General features: G+C 45.8%; 1 protein-coding gene and 1 long non-coding RNA gene across 4 annotated transcripts in view; one reads left to right on the top strand and one right to left on the bottom strand.

The window, feature by feature from the left end:
* The window catches only part of VSIG10 (V-set and immunoglobulin domain containing 10), a 39377-nt gene extending 37976 nt beyond the window's left edge, over positions 1-1401 (top strand). For all 3 annotated transcript variants that reach the window (XM_056537146.1, XM_056537137.1, XM_056537120.1), the window contains one exon: positions 558-1401. In XM_056537146.1, the coding sequence (XP_056393121.1) occupies positions 558-628 (71 nt within the window). In that variant the 3' untranslated portion in view covers positions 629-1401. The remainder of the gene's footprint in view (positions 1-557) is intronic.
* Positions 1-16711, bottom strand: part of LOC130285575 (uncharacterized) — a 38728-nt gene that overhangs the window by 20566 nt on the left and 1451 nt on the right. The window lies entirely within an intron of this gene.

Below are 16711 nucleotides of genomic sequence, written 5' to 3'. Positions count from 1 at the left end.
CACTTCTTCTATCTGGTGGTTTTTATTGATATGAATAAAACTTTTTTTTTTTTTGCGACACTCCTTAATTTCCTATGATAAATATTATTTTGTCTGTGGGGTATATATCCGAGGCTGTGTGGGCCTTATACTAATTACCACTCCTTGTCTACCATCCATCAAACACAGGTACAAACACTATATTATTATATTACACTAACCTTACAGCCACTGCAGCATAGTCAAATAAAAAAAAAAAATCCCAGAATACCCCTTTAAGTCTCACCTGTTGATATAGGTCGTCCGAGTTTGGGATGCATGTAAAGGAAGATCAATGCAAATGTATCTTCACATAAATCAAAAGTCGGGCCACAAATATCTACAGTTCTTGGTACAAGGGTATTCTAAAATCATAGCAACATGTGAGGATTCAGAGGCAGGAAACAGGCTTGTAAGCATAACAAGACAACCACTGTATCTAAAAGAACACATAGAACCATGGTTAATATTGATGCACTCGCCTACACTGTATAGTTGTGCTCCATTCTTTTAAAATTATAATTTTTTTATCTTCATAGATATCATTCCTGATTTGCTCATAGAGGTCTCGGAAGAAACAGGAGGTGAAAATGTAGAGGAAGACCTGTAATGTTTATGAACCGGTCACTATCTTCACTTGAATTCAGGGAGGGCACAGCCCATTGCAAAGGCTCTTATCAATAGCTAACACCTTCAGTGTTCGTCCTATTGTGATAGAACATTATTTGAGATTATTTGTAAAAGCACCATATCGAAATTCTTTACATCAAAAATGTCTGTCCATTATTCTATTTTAATTTTTTTTAACTATGTTTGGTCCGCATCAGGGTATCTTGTTATTTCCTCCTAAGGAGGACCATTTGCTGTGAATGCAGGTGCCTAGTGTCCTGGACGCACAATCTAAAAAGTGTTTTTTTCTTCAATGTGGTTTATGTGTAGGTACGTGTATGTGTTGATATATACTTCAGGTAACAGATCTCTGCAGCAATACCACCAGGAGATCAGGATATTTCTGTTGATTCAGTAAACCAATGTTATTAATTCAGTTTTCTTTTTTAGAGAGTAAAATCTCCAGCTATGTTGTCAGTTTATTTGCCTTTCCCATTCATTGCTTTATGTAATACATTTACTCTGTTCCATATAGTTATTTTGTGAGTAGAATGATAACTATGTAAATTTGTTATGAATGACATGTATCCACGGAAGCCTGGCTATAAGAAGTAACCAACAATGCCTGCATTGTTTTGTATTAGTCAGGGCTTGTGACGTGGAGCATAAGTTCCAGTAGGTGAGGGCACACAAAAAAACTGTATTTATTCATCATTGTCCAAATGTACAGAATGTCATTTTTATTGTCTGCATTGCTTTTCTTGTACGTTCTTGTGGCTGTTTTTTATTCTCTGAATTTATTAAAATTCTTTTAAATAATATAGTCAATTGCTTTCTTTACCATCATAATTAATGTAATTCATGTGTATCTACAACCATTTAGAAAGCTCTTTGTAAAATATTGCATTAAAATGTTTAAATTCTCATTTACGGTTGACAGATGGACATCATCATAGCTTCTAAATATTCCTAATAATCCTACAAACAAGCCCATTTTTTCAAACAGTGTGTTTCCAACTGTTGCAAAACTGCAACTTCTAGTATGCCCAGACAGCCAAAAGAAAATACGTCATCTATTCATCCACTATGTCTCTGTAAAAGTCCCTCCCTGAAAGCAACTTCCACCCTACTGAGAGACACAGACCATGTGGTTTCTGCCCTGCACGGATGAGTCATGCTCAGGGGCGTCACGGGGGGGGGGGCTGGGGTGTACGGTGCGCTAACTGGGCTATAGCCCCGTGTCTTAGGCCCATAGCCCCGGGTCTCAGGACACCACTATTTATTTAGTTTTTCTAATTCTTGCCACTACAGCTTTAAGGCAGTGGTAGCTCATGGGAGGAGGTCTGGCACGGCGTGACATCTGCTCCTAGGCCCTGCCTACCCTGGCTTCACCGGAGAAGGCCGGCATGCTTCAGTGTGCTGCCACAGAGCCACGCTGTTGACCCCATGACGGGAGGGGGGGGGGTGTTGGGTTTGCTGGTGGCGGGTTGATGTAGATGTGTGCATGTATGTACGAGGTGTGTAGGTATGATGTGTGCATATATGTATGATGCATGTATGATAGATAGATGTCTGTATGTATTAGGGCTGCATCATATCATGCACGCATTGTCTGGGCCACTGCCAAAATTTAAATGCTAAATTAATTTTTCCAAACCAGGGTGCCTCCAGCTGTAGCAAAACTACAACCATCAGCATGCCCAGATAGCCAAAGGCTGTCTGGGTTGGGAGTTGTAGTTTTGCAACAGCTGGGGGCACCCTGGTTGGGGAACACTGTCCTAAGTAATAATAAGGGTACGGAGAAAACATTAAAAAAAACTATGCTCACCTAGCCCCAGTCCCTGTAGGTCTGCCGCAGCTCTCGTTCTCCTCTGAGGGGTCTTGGTATCTTCTCTCTGCCCCCGATAAGTGCTGGTTTCAGTACCTTTCCCACTCAGCCAATCAGTGGCCGCAGCAGTGTCATGTGTCAGGCCAGTTGTTGGCTGAGCAGGAAAGTTCCTGAAACCAGCACTTGTCAGGAGCAGAGAGAAGATACCGAAACCCCACAGAGGAGAACGGGAGCTGCAGGGGACTGGAGCTAGGTAAGATTCAGTTTTTTTTTTGTTTCCCCCGTGCCCTGGCACAACAATAATATGAGAGATGTGACTGGGAGGAGGGGGAGAGATGTGACAGGGAGGAGGGGGGAGATGTGACAGGGAGGGGGAATAATGTGATGCGGAGGAGGGGAGATTTGACAGGGAGAGGGGAGAAGCCTTAGGGATGTTTTGGTGCGTAGTGGGGGGGATATTTCTGATGAAGAGCCTGAAGCAAGACTTAGGGGTTTGGAGGGGGACAGAGGAGATGGGAGGAAGACTAAGAGGAGGAGGACAGAGGAGCTGGGCTGGGAGGGAGACTGAGGGGGTCTGCATGAGGGGGACAGAGGAGCTGGGAGGAAGACAGAGGTCTGGAGGAGAGGGACAAAGGAGTCTGGAAGAGAAGGGGGCAGAGGAGTCTGGAGGAGGAAGACAGGGGTCTGAAGAAGGACAGTGCAAGGGTGAGATTCAGCCGAACTAAGAAGAAACATTGTATGGCAGTGCGTGGCAGGGGACACTATTTCTGGTAGGGTTATATTCAGGGGGCATGATGTCTGACATGGTTATATTCAGGTGATACAGTTTCTGGCAGGGTTATAATGCTTATTGAGGATATTTATCAAATGATTTAGACTGGTTTTTCCTGTCTAAATTTGTCGCACAGAAATTCGCAGTCTAAATATGTGCGACTTTTCTGCGACTTTTGCTTTAGAGGATTTTTAGAACATGATGCATTCTAGTCTATTTTACACAGAAAAATGCATTTGTGCTGAATTTATCAAAAGCGACTTTTCAGCGACAAGTCGCACCGGCTGAAAGTACGCCAACCTGATGTCCTATTGTCGCGTATGTGCTGGGTGTTGAGTACAGTAGTGGAAGAATATTACAGAAGGGGGCTGGGTGTGGTTAGTGGCGTGTTTGAGGGTGTGGTTAGGGAAAGGGCTGGGATGTGGGCTCTAGCCCCCGGTCTTTTGGAGACCTAGCAACGCCCCTGGTCAAGCTTTCTATAGCTGGGAGGTGTCTGCAGCCTTAGCCAATCAAACTGTATCTCTCTGCTCACAGAGCAGAAGGATGCGGGCTTTGATGGCAGTGAGAACAGAGCTGCAATGGCTGCTGGGAAACGTAGTATTCATGCTGAAGGTGGAAGGAAGGATGGCAAAGAATATCAAGCAGCCCGAGTAAAGGGCAGGAGCCATGCATATCAGGAAGAATCATTTACAGGGAACATATCTGGTTGTGTTGGCTTTGGTGCTCTTTTTCATTTATTTTTATTTTTTTTAAATATGTACTACCCTGGAGCACCCCTTCTTTTTTTGTATTTATTCATTTCTTTATTTTTTTATCTTTTTATTGATAAATTTCAATTTACAAAAGGGAGTATTTGAACATTTCCAACATGGACATGTTATATCTCAAAATTGTTTTGCAGTATACAATACTTCACATTGTGATTACATACAATATGTTACCCAAACATAGTCCATACTAAAAAAAAAAAAACTCCCCGTGATTTTATGTTGCATATTACATGATACCTTACTAATATTTTGACCTGATCCGTGTACTCTTTCCATTTCTTCTTAACCCTTTCTACCCCATTTATTCCTACACTCATTCAAATTTTTATATATTATTGACACACTTTTTTTTTTTTTATACTATCCATTTTAATTAGTGCCTCTACTATCTTGTGCTTCTCTACCTTAAACCATTCCTTATTTCTTGTGTTCCCCATGGTGTGACTAATTTGTAAATAGTATAATCATTCTGTATCCCTTAATCCATATACTTGTCTTACATAACTAAGCCTGTGTAGTTGCCCATTTTCAAACAGCTTTTTAACTGTTCAACTTTTTTAACTCCTTTTTTTTCCCCAAAATTCCAATCACACATTAAAAACTCTGCTAACTTCTTCTTATTCCATAGTGGTGTGAACCCCATACTATTATTTAAATATAACATGCTTATCAGCTTATTCCACACTTTACTGAATTTTAACATCAACAATTTTTTTGTGCTATTCCTATCCTCTTGTGAATTTAATTCTAGGACCTCATATATATTGTCTAACCTATTCTCTCTAACCACTGTGCCCAAAAATTGGGAGTCCCTCCAGTTCACAATCCGGACCAACTGTGTCGCTATATAATAGATTAGTAAATTGGGTAGTCCTAGTCCTCCTTTCTCCCATGGTGCAGTAAACTGTCTATATTTAAATCTGACTCGTTTTCTATCCCATAGTAACCTTCCCAATAAAACCTCCATCCTCCGGTACCATACTTTGTTGATCCACATCAGTGATGCACCACAAACAAACAAGATTTGAGGCAAAACTACAATTTTTACAATTGCAGCCCGTTCTGACACTATGAAAGGCATTTTTTCCCATATTCTATTCTTCAGTTTGAGTATTAATGGCCTTATATTAGCTGCTATTTTTACCCCCAAATTAGGTGAAGCATTCCAACCTACTTAAAAAAATTTCCCTCCCATATTTTCTAACTCCTCATCCAAAGGAAGCAGAGTGGATTTGCTCCAGTTTATTTCCAGTCCAGCTACACAGGCATATTCCTCAAACATCTTCATTATGTATGGAACTCTCTTTTGGGGATGCCTTACAAAAAGGAAGATATCATCTGCATATAATAGTATCCTATTTCTCCCCCCATTCACTTTAAAGCCCTCAAACATATTGCTCTCTCTAATCCAAGCCACCAGGGGTTCTATATATATATATATATATATATATATATATATATATAATCGTAAATAATAAAGGTGAAAGTGGACAAGGGGTTTTCTTTTTTCAAAGTAGCTGTTTTTTTCAAACCCTATTTTGTGCTTCTTTAAGGAGATATTCCCCATATTCTTCCAAATAATAATATTCTCCCCTCCCCTTCCTCCCATCTTATAACACACGCTATAATCAACCATGTGTCTCTCACCAAGTGACCAACCCCCATGTGTTCCATCCCACCCTTTACTACGGGGATACCCATATTCAGAAACCCATATCAATACTGGAGAGAGGGAGCCACAGAAGCGCGTAATTTCCGCCGTTATTCACTCTCCTAAACTCCCTCTCTCTCCATCCAATCATTGACCTCCTGCGAGTTCTCAAAAATCAGTATTTTACTCTTATATTCTATTCTTAAAGGGGTATTCCGGGCAAAAACATTTTGTCCCCCTAAGATGTCTGACAGCCATCACTCCCCCTCCCATAGACATGAATGGAGGGGGCATGGCGTGACGTCACGTCCCCAGTCCTGGAAACCCGGAGGTTTCTGAAACTGGAGATTCAGCACCCGCATAGAAAGCGGGTGCTTCAGGGAGATCGCGGGGGGTCTCAGCAGCGGGCCCCCCGCGATCAGACATCTTTTCTCCTATGCTTTGGATAGGGGATAAAATGTTTCTTTAGTTTCCTCTTTACCTCTCTAAATGAGGCTCTTCCCTTTTGCGTCTCCCATGAGAAATCCGGGTACATAAATATCTTATTCCCATTGTAAGTGGGATTTCCCATCTCCCTTGCCTTTCTCAGCATTATCTATCCTGGGACGTAAGGACCTTTATAAGTATTGTTCTAGAGGGTCCCCCTGGTAGGGGCTCTTTACGTGGAACACTATGGGCTCGTTCTTTTCCAAACCACTGTGTGAGATTTTCTCCCCCTATAGTTTCCTTCAACCATCCTAGACAGAAGTTTAAAAGTGTATCTTCTCCCTCCTCCCACTCCGGAAGCTCCACTATTCGAACGTTACACCTCCTGGACCTATCCTCTAGATCTGTTAATTTTTCCTTCATGGTAACATTATCCTTCAAGGAGCTCACTTCCCCCTCCAAACCACAGATCCTTTTCTCCATTTTAGGTAAGTTTATTTCTGAACCTTTTCTCTCATTATGGTCATATCATGTCGTATCAAGGAAATTTCAGTGGAGAGTCCCCCTAGTTGCTTATTCAACCCCTTAAGGACCAAGCCCTTTTAACCTTAAGGACCAGGCCAATTTTATTTTTGCGTTTTCGTTTTTTCCTCCTCGCCTTCTAAAATCCATAACTTTTTTTTTTTATATTTCCATCTACAGACCCATATAAGGGCTTCTTTTTTGTGTGACTAATTGTACTTTGTAATGAAACCTCTCATTTTACCATAAAACCCGAATTTTTTTTTTTTTTTTTAGGGAGGAAATTTAAATGATAACCACAATTTTGCACATTTTGGAGGGTTTTGTTTTCACACTGTACGGTAAAAATTACATGTGTTCTTTACTCTGTGGGTCAATACGATTAAAATGATACCCATGGCTAGATATTTTTGTACCGCTTAAAAAAAAATCTAAAACTTTTTGTACAAAATCATTAATCTAAAATCGCCCTATTTTAACCACCTATAACCTTTTCATTTTTCCGTATATAGGGCGGTATGAGGGCTCATTTTTTGCGCTGTCATCTGTACTTTTTATCGATACCACATTTGCATATATAAAACTTTTAGATCATTTTAAAAAAAAAATATGAATAAAATGTGACAAAAAACAGCATTTTTGGACTTTTAATTTTTTTTTTTTACATTTACGCCATTCGCTGTACTGGATCATTAACATATTAACATAACATTTTGATAGTTCGGACATTTATGCATGCGGCAATACCAAATATGTTCATTAAAAAAATTTACGCTTTTTGAGAGTAAAATGGGAAAAACTGACCATTTTTATTTTTATTGGGAAAGGGGATTTTTCACTTTTTTTAACTTTTTTTTTTTACATTTTTTATGTCCCCATAGGGGACTATCTATAGCAATTATTTGATTGCTAATACTGTTCAGTGCTATGCATAGGACATAGCACCTATCAGTATTATCATGATCTTCTGCTCAATCTCAGACCAGAGCAGAAGACCCCGGGAGACTGCCGGAGCCAGGTGAGGCGACCTCCGGCCGCCATGCTGGATGATCGAAACGCTGCGGCAGCACTGCGGGGGATCCGATCATCCATTCAAAGTACCGCACTGCTGCAGATGCCGTGATCTGTATTGATCACGGCATCTGAGGGGTTAATGGCGGACATCCGCGCGATCACGGATGTTGGCCATTACCGGCGGGTCCCCAGCTGCTGCTAGCAGCCGGAACCTGCCGTGTATGACACGAGCACAGTTCCGATGCTCGCGGTCATACACAGGACGTAACTGTACGTCCTGGTGTGCGAAGTCCCGCCAAACCAGGACGTACATTTACATCTGTGGTCATTAAGGGGTTAAGTCATCTAATGATTGGTTGGATTTTCTTACCCCTAGCCAAACTTCTTCCAACAGTTGGGAGTATGAGGTTGCTTCTGTCTATCCTCTATTTCTTCCACCTCTAGCACTGAGTATCTAGACCAGTGATTCTTAAACTGGGTTCGATCAAACCCCAGGGTGAGTCAGTCTCGCGGTTTCGGTGTCGGAGGTCGCAACAGGACAGGCAAACCAAGCAATTGTTGGGGCCCGAGGCCCAGAGCAGAGCCGGTGTTTGCCCATCCTGTAGGCAATTCCCCCCCATCACTATTAACTCCCTGCGGCCCCGCGTTAAGTTTTAAAACACAGGGGCCGCCGGGACATAGCGCAAGCCGGGTCACTGACGACCCGTGCGTGCGCCCATAGAAACGAAGGTGCCGAGGACCAGAGGATAGAGAAGGAGGAAGACGCGCGCTGGCCAGCTTGGTAAGTGACCAGCGGCACGTCATCTTCGGTGCTCCAACCACCGGTCCCGAGACCTACTGCTATAGCCGGAGCGGTGGTCAGAGCACTGAAGTGGGCAGTACACAGGCATACAGCCTCCAGCCATACACTGTATATGGCTGGAGGCTGTATGTCTGTGGGGGAACACTGCCTGCGCCTAATGTGTGGGGGAACATTGCCTCCGCCGAATGTGTCTTAATGGTTTGTTCAATTTGTGCTCCTATGTATAAATATATACTTAAATATATAACTCCTATATTTTGAATTTGAAAAAAAAACCTTGCTTCTCATGCCCAGCGTCTCCCTCGGCGTCTTTCTTCTTCCGTTGTTTGCGCTCTTTATTGGCTCCCACCCCCTCCAGCTCCTGATTGGGTTGTTCTGGCTGGACTCTCCCATGTCAACTGGCAGTGTGTTGGGGAGGGTTCCAATGCCAGCAGCCAGCACGAGAGCGCTCCATTCCCCATCCCCCCCTCCCTTCAGCTGGCTCTCTCATCTCACATCCATCTCTAGGAAGCATTGGGGGACAGAGAGCTTGCAGGTGATCTCTCCTCCATACCCGCCTCCTACACAATAGCGGGTCCCATGCCCCAGCCGGGGAATCTCCTCAGCACCTCCTCCTCTCCCCGCTCCAAACTCGCAGGACGGGCAGGGGCTCACATTTTCCATCTGGGTCTCCTTGTGCAGCCGGTGGGCGGAGCACACAGTTCTTTTGGCTTCACGTGATACCGCTGTCATGCCCCCACCCTGGAGCACCCCTTTAATGGAATGTAACTGCAACACAACATCCGACCCACAGAAAAATGTGGTGGTTTTTAAAGAAATCAGCAGTTTTTCTAGTGCTGGATAAACCCTTTCATGTGTCACCCAGAAAAATAAATGATGTGTCTCCCTCCGATGTGCTCAGTTGCCCTCATACACAGTGACTGCCATAGAGGCTGCACCCATATACAGTAATCCAGTGAGAAATTTCTGCCTTATTCAGTGTCTCAGCTAGAGAGTGCCTCCATATACAATGCACTTCAACTAGAGGGAAATTTATCAAAACCTGTGCAGAGGAAAAGTTAACCAGTTGCCCATAGCAACCAGCTTCTTTCATTTTTGAAAAAGGCCTCTGAAAAATGAAAAAAGTGATCTGATTCATTGCTATGGGCCACTGGTAAACTTTTCTTCTACACAGGTTTTCATAAATCTCCCCCAATGCCTTTCAACTAAATTGTCTCCATATACAATATGCCTCAGCTAGAGGGTGCCTCCATATACAATGCACCTCAGCTACAGAGTGCCTCCATATACAATGCACCTCAGCTAGAGAGTGCCTCCATATACAATGCACCTCAGCTAGAGAGTGCCTCCATATACAATGCACCTCAGCTAGAGAATGCCTCCATATACAATGCACCTCAGCTAGAGAGTGCCTCCATATACAATGCACATCAGCTAGAGAGTGCCTCCATACACAATGCACCTCAGCTAGAGAGTGCCACCATTTACAGTGCATCTCGGCTAGAGAGTGCCTCCATTTACAGTGCATCTCGGCTAGAGAGTGCCTCCATTTACAGTGCATTTCGGCTAGAGTGTGCCTCCATTTACAGTGCATCTCGGCTAGAGAGTGCCTCCATTTACAGTGCATCTCGGCTAGAGAGTGCCTCCATATACAGTGCATCTCGGTTAGAGATTGCCTCCATATACAGTGCATCTCGGTTAAAGAGTGCCTCTATATACAGTGCATCTCGGTTAGAGAGTGCTTCCATATACAGTGCATCTCGGCTGGAGAGTGCCTCCATATACAGTGCATTTCGGCTAGAGAGTGCCTCCATATACAGTGCATCTCGGTTAGAGTGTGCCTCCATATACTATGCACCTCAGCTAGAGAGTGCCTCCATATACAATGCCCCTTAGCTAGAGAGTGCCTCCATATACAATGCCCCTTAGCTAGAGAGTGGACTGGAACCATATTGTTTAGCAATAAATCCATCTTTTTGGGATTTGATGACAAGCAAGTTCTTGATTATGGAGGCCTAGCGGGAAGTTCTTCAATCCTGCCTTTGCTGCGGAGCTACACACTGCCCTGGTGTGATGATCTGGGGAGCCATTGCATACAACAGTTGGTTCCCACTAATAGGGATACGAGAGAGACTAACAGCTCAGCACTATGTGCAGGTCATTTGGTAGCCATAAGTCATGGCAGGGCTTCCCACTGGCATTTTGCAGCAGTGTAATGCTCACCCACACACAAGGGTCTCCCAAGAATGTCTCATCAGATTGTAACACTTCCTTGGCCTGCCAGATTTATCATCAATCAAGCATGTGTAGGACCAGCCGGGAAGTCATGGTCTACAACATACAAGTGTGCAGGATCTACAGGCCCTGCTCCATCAGCTGTGGCCAAATGTGCTGCAGTATGCCATTCAAAACCTGTATGCCTCCATGCCCAACCGCACCTCTTCTTGTATCCAGCCTAGAGACAGCCCAACAGGGTACTAGAGCCTCTTTTCAGTTGTACAGTTTTACCCAAAAAATGTATCCTTTCACTCTAATATTGGAATCTCTTACATCAATCTTTTATATCATCATTACATTCACACATATAGTTTCAATCGATTTTCTTTTGTCAATAAGTGTATAATGCTTTAGAAATCCTCCATATACAGTGCCACCCCGAGCGGAAACACTCAAAATTTACCATTTCAATCCATGTATGTCATTGTTCCCCATCCAGTGCTCCTCCAGCTGTTGCAAAAAGTAGATTTTTATGCTTACCGTAAAATCTCTTTCTCGGAGGATCCATTGGGGGACACAGAAACCGTGGGTATATGCTGCTGCCACTAGGAGGCTTGACAGTAGGCGACAAGAAAAGTCGGCCCCTCCCAACAAGATATACCGGCCCACAGGCACCTGAGCTAATCAGTTTAGTCCCAGAGCAGTAGAAGAGGACCGACAGGTAAAGAAATAGGAAACCACAGAGTAAAAATTTACGAAAACCAAGTACGGAGGTAAATCTTCGCAGAGGAGGGTTTGCATGCCTTGATCCTAGTGCAAACTACTTGGAGAGAGAACCCCCTGGCCCTCCGAACTGCGGTCTCAACCGCCACGCTGTCAAATGCAGCAACTGTAAACTGGGGTGGCAATTGGACCCTGAAAGAGCAGGACGAGATGAAGTGGAAGTCGCAGTGGCACGTTGTCCACTAGACGGACCACATCGGCGTACCACGCCCGCCTGGGCCAGTCCGGAGCCACTAGAATGGTGGGAACGCCCTCCACTTTGAGCTTCCTCAGGACCCTGGGAATGAGAGAAAGAGGAGGAAAGAGATAGGGGAGGGCAAAGTGCAACCAGGGAATCACCAGGGCGTCCACGGCTAGGGCCAAGGGATCCCAGGACTTTGCCACAAAGCGAGGAACATTCTGGTTGTGCCAGGACGCAAAGAGGTCCACATCCGGGGTGCCCCAAAGGTTGCAGATTTCCGCAAACACCCCTGGATGAAGAGACCACTCGCCGGGGTCAGCTGAGGAGCGTCTGAGAAAGTCCGCCTCCCAATTTTTCACACCTGGTTTGTTAATCGCCCAGATGAAGGGAACTCTGAGCTCTGCCCAAAGAAGGATCTTGGCGACCTCGGCCATCGCTGCTGAGCTGTGTGTGCCGCCCTGACTGTCCTGACATGAACAGGACAATCCTGTAGAAGGCACTCCCAATGGTGGAGGCAAAGGTAGATTGGCCTGAATTCCAGGATGTTGATGGGGAGAAGAGCTTCCCAGGAGGACCAAAGGCCCTGGACTATCCGGTCCCTGAAGACTTCTCCCCAACCGCTGAGACTGGCATCCGTTGTGATGACCTGTCAGTGGAGGGGCAGAAAGGATTGCCCCTGACGAAGAAGAGGGGACCGAAGCCACCACATGAAGGACTGGCGAGTCCTGGAATGATCCTGTGATCGAGTTATAGCGGAGACTTATCCCACTGGGACAGAAGAGAAATTTCAAGAGGGTGATAATGAAACTGGGTGAAAGGAACGGCTTCCATGGCCGCCACCAACCGACCCAGGACTTCCATGCGAATGGAAACTGCAACAAAACTCCGGAGAATCCGAACTCCTGATAATAGAGCAAGGTACTTGTCCGGCGGAAGCTTAATCCGGGCAGTCGCCATGTCGAACTGGAGTCCCAGGAAGGTCAGAGACTGGGTGGAAGTCAGGTTGGACTTGTCCTGATTGATCACCCAGCCAAAATGGGACAAGGTATGGAGAGTGAGATGGAGACTCTCTTGATTCTGGGCCTTGGTTGGAGCCTTGACCAGGAGGTCATCCAGGTAGGGAATTACGGACACACTCCGTGCTCGCAGGATGGCGATCACTGCCGCCAGGACCTTGGTGAAGACCCTTGAAGCTGTCGCCAGTCCAAAGGGAAGAGCCACAAACTGAAAATGGCCCTCTGGAACTGCGAAGCGAAGATATCGCTGATGTTCTGGAAAAATGGGGATGTGGAGGTAGGAGTCTCGGATATCCACTGAGGACAGAAACTCTCCTTGATCCATGCATGCCACTACAGAACGGAGAGACTCCATACGGAAATGACGTAGGAGACGATGACGGTTGATGAGCTTCAGATCCAGGTTCGGGCGGATGGAACCCCCTTTCTTGGGAACCACAAACAGGTTTGAATAGAAGCCTGAAAAACGCTCCTTGGGAGGAACAGGGACGACCACTTCCTGAGTGAGAAGGGTCCGAAGCATGACTCGAAAGGCCGCTGCCAGGGAAGTGGAACGGGGGGGGGGGGGGGGGTTTGGGGGATGGAAACAAAAAAAAAAGCAATCCCTTGGAAAATAAACTCGATCCGATAGCCATTGGAAACGACATCTCGGACCCAAGAGTCCTACACGTTGCCGTCCCGGAAAAGGGACAAACGCCCTCCAATCCGAGAAGGATCTTTGGGTGGGGGGCATCCCTTCAGACAGAGGGAGGCTTACGGATGCCCGGCTTGGCTGTGAAACGGCCAGAACGGTTATCCGATTTCCAGGAAGGAAGGGTCTTGAAAGAAGAACCTTCTTATCCTGTGATTGTGCCGGTCTGGTCGTCCTACTTGAGCCATAGGACCAAAAGGACCAGAAGGAGGTCGACTTCCTTCGGGAGTCGGTACGGCGAGACTTATTCTGTGGTATTAAGGAGCCTACCTCCAGTCGCCTCTGAGATAATATCATCCAAGGCTGCCATCAGAAATTTTTGGGCCCCTTACACAGCTCAAGGCCTGGTACCCCCCCCTCCCCCCCTGTGGCAAGCCCCACCCCCCTAGGGTCCATGCTAACTCCACCCCCTAGGACCCCCCCCCCCCGCCCCTCCAAGGAACCACTCTCAATTAAAAAAAAATTTTAGAAATACAAAGACAGTAAAAAATTTGTCAGACCGTCATCAGTAATTTCAGTGAGGAATTCTTTGTTAACCAAAGAATATGAAGCCTGCCACCACAACAAGGTAGACTCTTTTTAGGCAGGACCCTACACTAACACTAACTACATAACCTTTTCTAATCTGCCCTATTTATCTTATCATAGCACACTCAAAAAAACAAAAAAAAAAAAACGTAAAAGCACAAGGCACTGTTAACTCCCGCATTTAGACACAACTTTGATCACGGCATCTAAAGGGTTAATGCCACGCATCATTAACCGTGGGTCCTGGCTGCTTGACAGGTGGGAAACCGGTTCGTGGAGATGTTCATCTTGCAATGAGGTCCTGGGCAAAAGGAAACTGTGCCTGAACCTTCTTAGTCTCTTGAAAGCGCTTGTCAGGATGCACCCATGCTGTTTCCAGTAAGGTGTCAATACTCACTGGCATTTGACAGATCTTTGGAACAGTGAGCTGTTAATTACATTTTTCATTTAGACACCTGTGGGGTGTAAATTCTCACTGTACCCCTCATTACATTCCGTGAGGGGTGTAGTTTCCAAAATGGTGTGTGTGTGTGTGTGTGGGGGGGGGGGGGGGTCCATTGTTCTGGCACCATGGGGGCTTTGTAAACACACATGGCCTTCAATTCCGGACAAATTTTCTCTTCAAAAGCCCAATGGCGCTCCTTCTCTTCTGAGCATTGTAGTTCGCCCGCAGAGCACTTTACATCCACATATGGGGTATGTTCTTACTCAGAAGAAATGGGGTTACAAATTTTGGGGGGCTTTTTATCCTATTTTCCCTTGTGAAAATGAAACATTTAGGGTAACACCAGCATTTTAGTTAAAACATTTTTTATTTTTTTTCCCCATCCAACTTTAATGAAAATTCGTCAAACACCTGTGGGGTGTTAACCTCTTAAGGACGCAGGGCATACCTGTACACCCTGCACCCGGTCCCGGAATATAACGCGGGGTCACGCCGTGATGGTACCGGCAGCTAATGATAGCCAGGACCCTGGGCTAATAGTGTGCGGCACCGATCGTTACAAATTTTGGGGGTCTTTTTTCCCTTTTACCTCTTGTGAAAATAAAAAGTATGGGGCAGAAAAAGCCCCCCAAAATTTGTAACGCAATTGCTCCCAAGTACCGAAATACCCCATATGTGGCCCTAAACTGTTTCCTTGAAATACGACAGGCCTCCGAAATGAGAGAGCGCCATGCGCATTTGAGGACTAAATTAGGGATTGCATAGGGGTGGACTTAGGGGTATTCTATGCCAGTGATTCCCAAACAGGGTGTCTCCAGCTGTTGCTAATCTCCCAGCATGCCTGGACAGTCAGTGTCTGCCCGGAAATGCTGGGAGTTGTTGTTTTGCAACAGCTGGAGGCTCTGTTTTGGAAACACTGCCGTACGATACGTTTTTCATTTTTATTGGGGGGACAGTGTAAGGGGGTGTATATGTAGTGTTTTACCCTTTATTATGTGTTAGTGTAGTGTAGTGCTTTTAGGGTACATTCAGACAGGCGGGGTGTACGGTGAGTTTCCCGCTAGGAGGTTGAGCTGCGGCGTAAAATTTGCCGCACCTCAAACTTGAAGCAGGAAACTCACTGTAAACCCGCTTGTGAATGTACCCTGCACATTCACATGTGGGGGCGGCAAACCTCCAGCTGTTGCAAAACTACAACTCCCAACATGCACTGGTGCATGCTTGGAGTTGTACTTTTGCAACAGCTGGAGGCACACTGGTTGGAAAACCTTCAGTTAGGTTCTCTTACCTAACTCAGTATTTTCCAATCAGTGTGCTTCCAGCTGTTGCAAAACTACGACTCCCAGCATGTACTGATCACCGAAGGGCATGCTGAGAGATGTAGTTATACAACAGCTGGAGATACGCAACTACAACTCTCAGCATGGCGAGACAGCCGATTGCTGTTCGTGCATCCTTGTAGTTTTAAAAGATTTAGAGGGCCACGGTTTAGAAACCAACGCATAGTTATCTCCACACTGTGGCCCTCCAGATGTTGCAAAACTACAAATCCCAGCATGCCCAGACAGCAAACTGCTGTGTGGGCATGCTGAGAATTTTTAGTTTTGCAAGATCTAGAGGGCCACAGTTTAGAGACCACTGCACGGTGATCTGCAAACTGTAGCGCTCCAGCTGTTGCAAAACTACAAATCCCAGCATGCCCAAACAGCAAACAGCTGTCTGGGCATGCTGGGAGTTGTAGTTTTGCAACATCTGGAGGTCCACTAGTGGTCTCCAAACTGTAGCCCTCCAGATGTTGCCAAGCAACTCACCGCCATCCGTAATCGGCAGCACGCCACACGTCATCGCTGCCTGCTGCCGCCACTTCCCCCCGTTCTGCCCAGACTACTGTGGATGGGCAGAACGGGGGAACCGAATTTTAACCCCCCCCCCCTCCGTCCCCAATCTGCTTTTGGTCATTCGCTTCTGACTGACCAATAGCAGGGACAGGAGGGGTGGCGCCCTTGCCACCCCACTCCTATCCCTTTAGGGGGATCTTGGGTTTCTTAGACACTCCCGATCCCCCTTATTTTTCGGGTCACCCGGAATGACCCGGAATTGCCGCAGATCGCTGTTCGGAATTCACCTGCAATTTGCGGCGATCTCCGACATGGGGGGTCTCAGGACCCCCCTCACCGATGTGCCGGGATGCCTGCTGAATGATTTCAGCAGGCATCCCGGTCCGGTCCCCGACCGGCTAGTGGCGGGGACCGGAATTCCCACAGGCGTACCCATACACCCTCAGTCCTTAAGAACGGGGGCGTATGGGTATGCCCTCAGTCATTAAGGGGTTAAAGGAGCATCACATGCTTGAAACAATCTTATTTTTCCACAATTTTGAAAGGGTGCCAATAATTTTGTCCAGACCATTTTTGGAGTTTGGTGGGACATTATCATTA

This window comes from Hyla sarda, chromosome 1, assembly GCF_029499605.1.
Source record: "Hyla sarda isolate aHylSar1 chromosome 1, aHylSar1.hap1, whole genome shotgun sequence".
Classification (NCBI taxonomy): domain Eukaryota; kingdom Metazoa; phylum Chordata; class Amphibia; order Anura; family Hylidae; genus Hyla; species Hyla sarda.
Note: the sequence above shows the minus strand (reverse complement) of the source record. Positions and strands in the feature narration are given on the sequence as shown.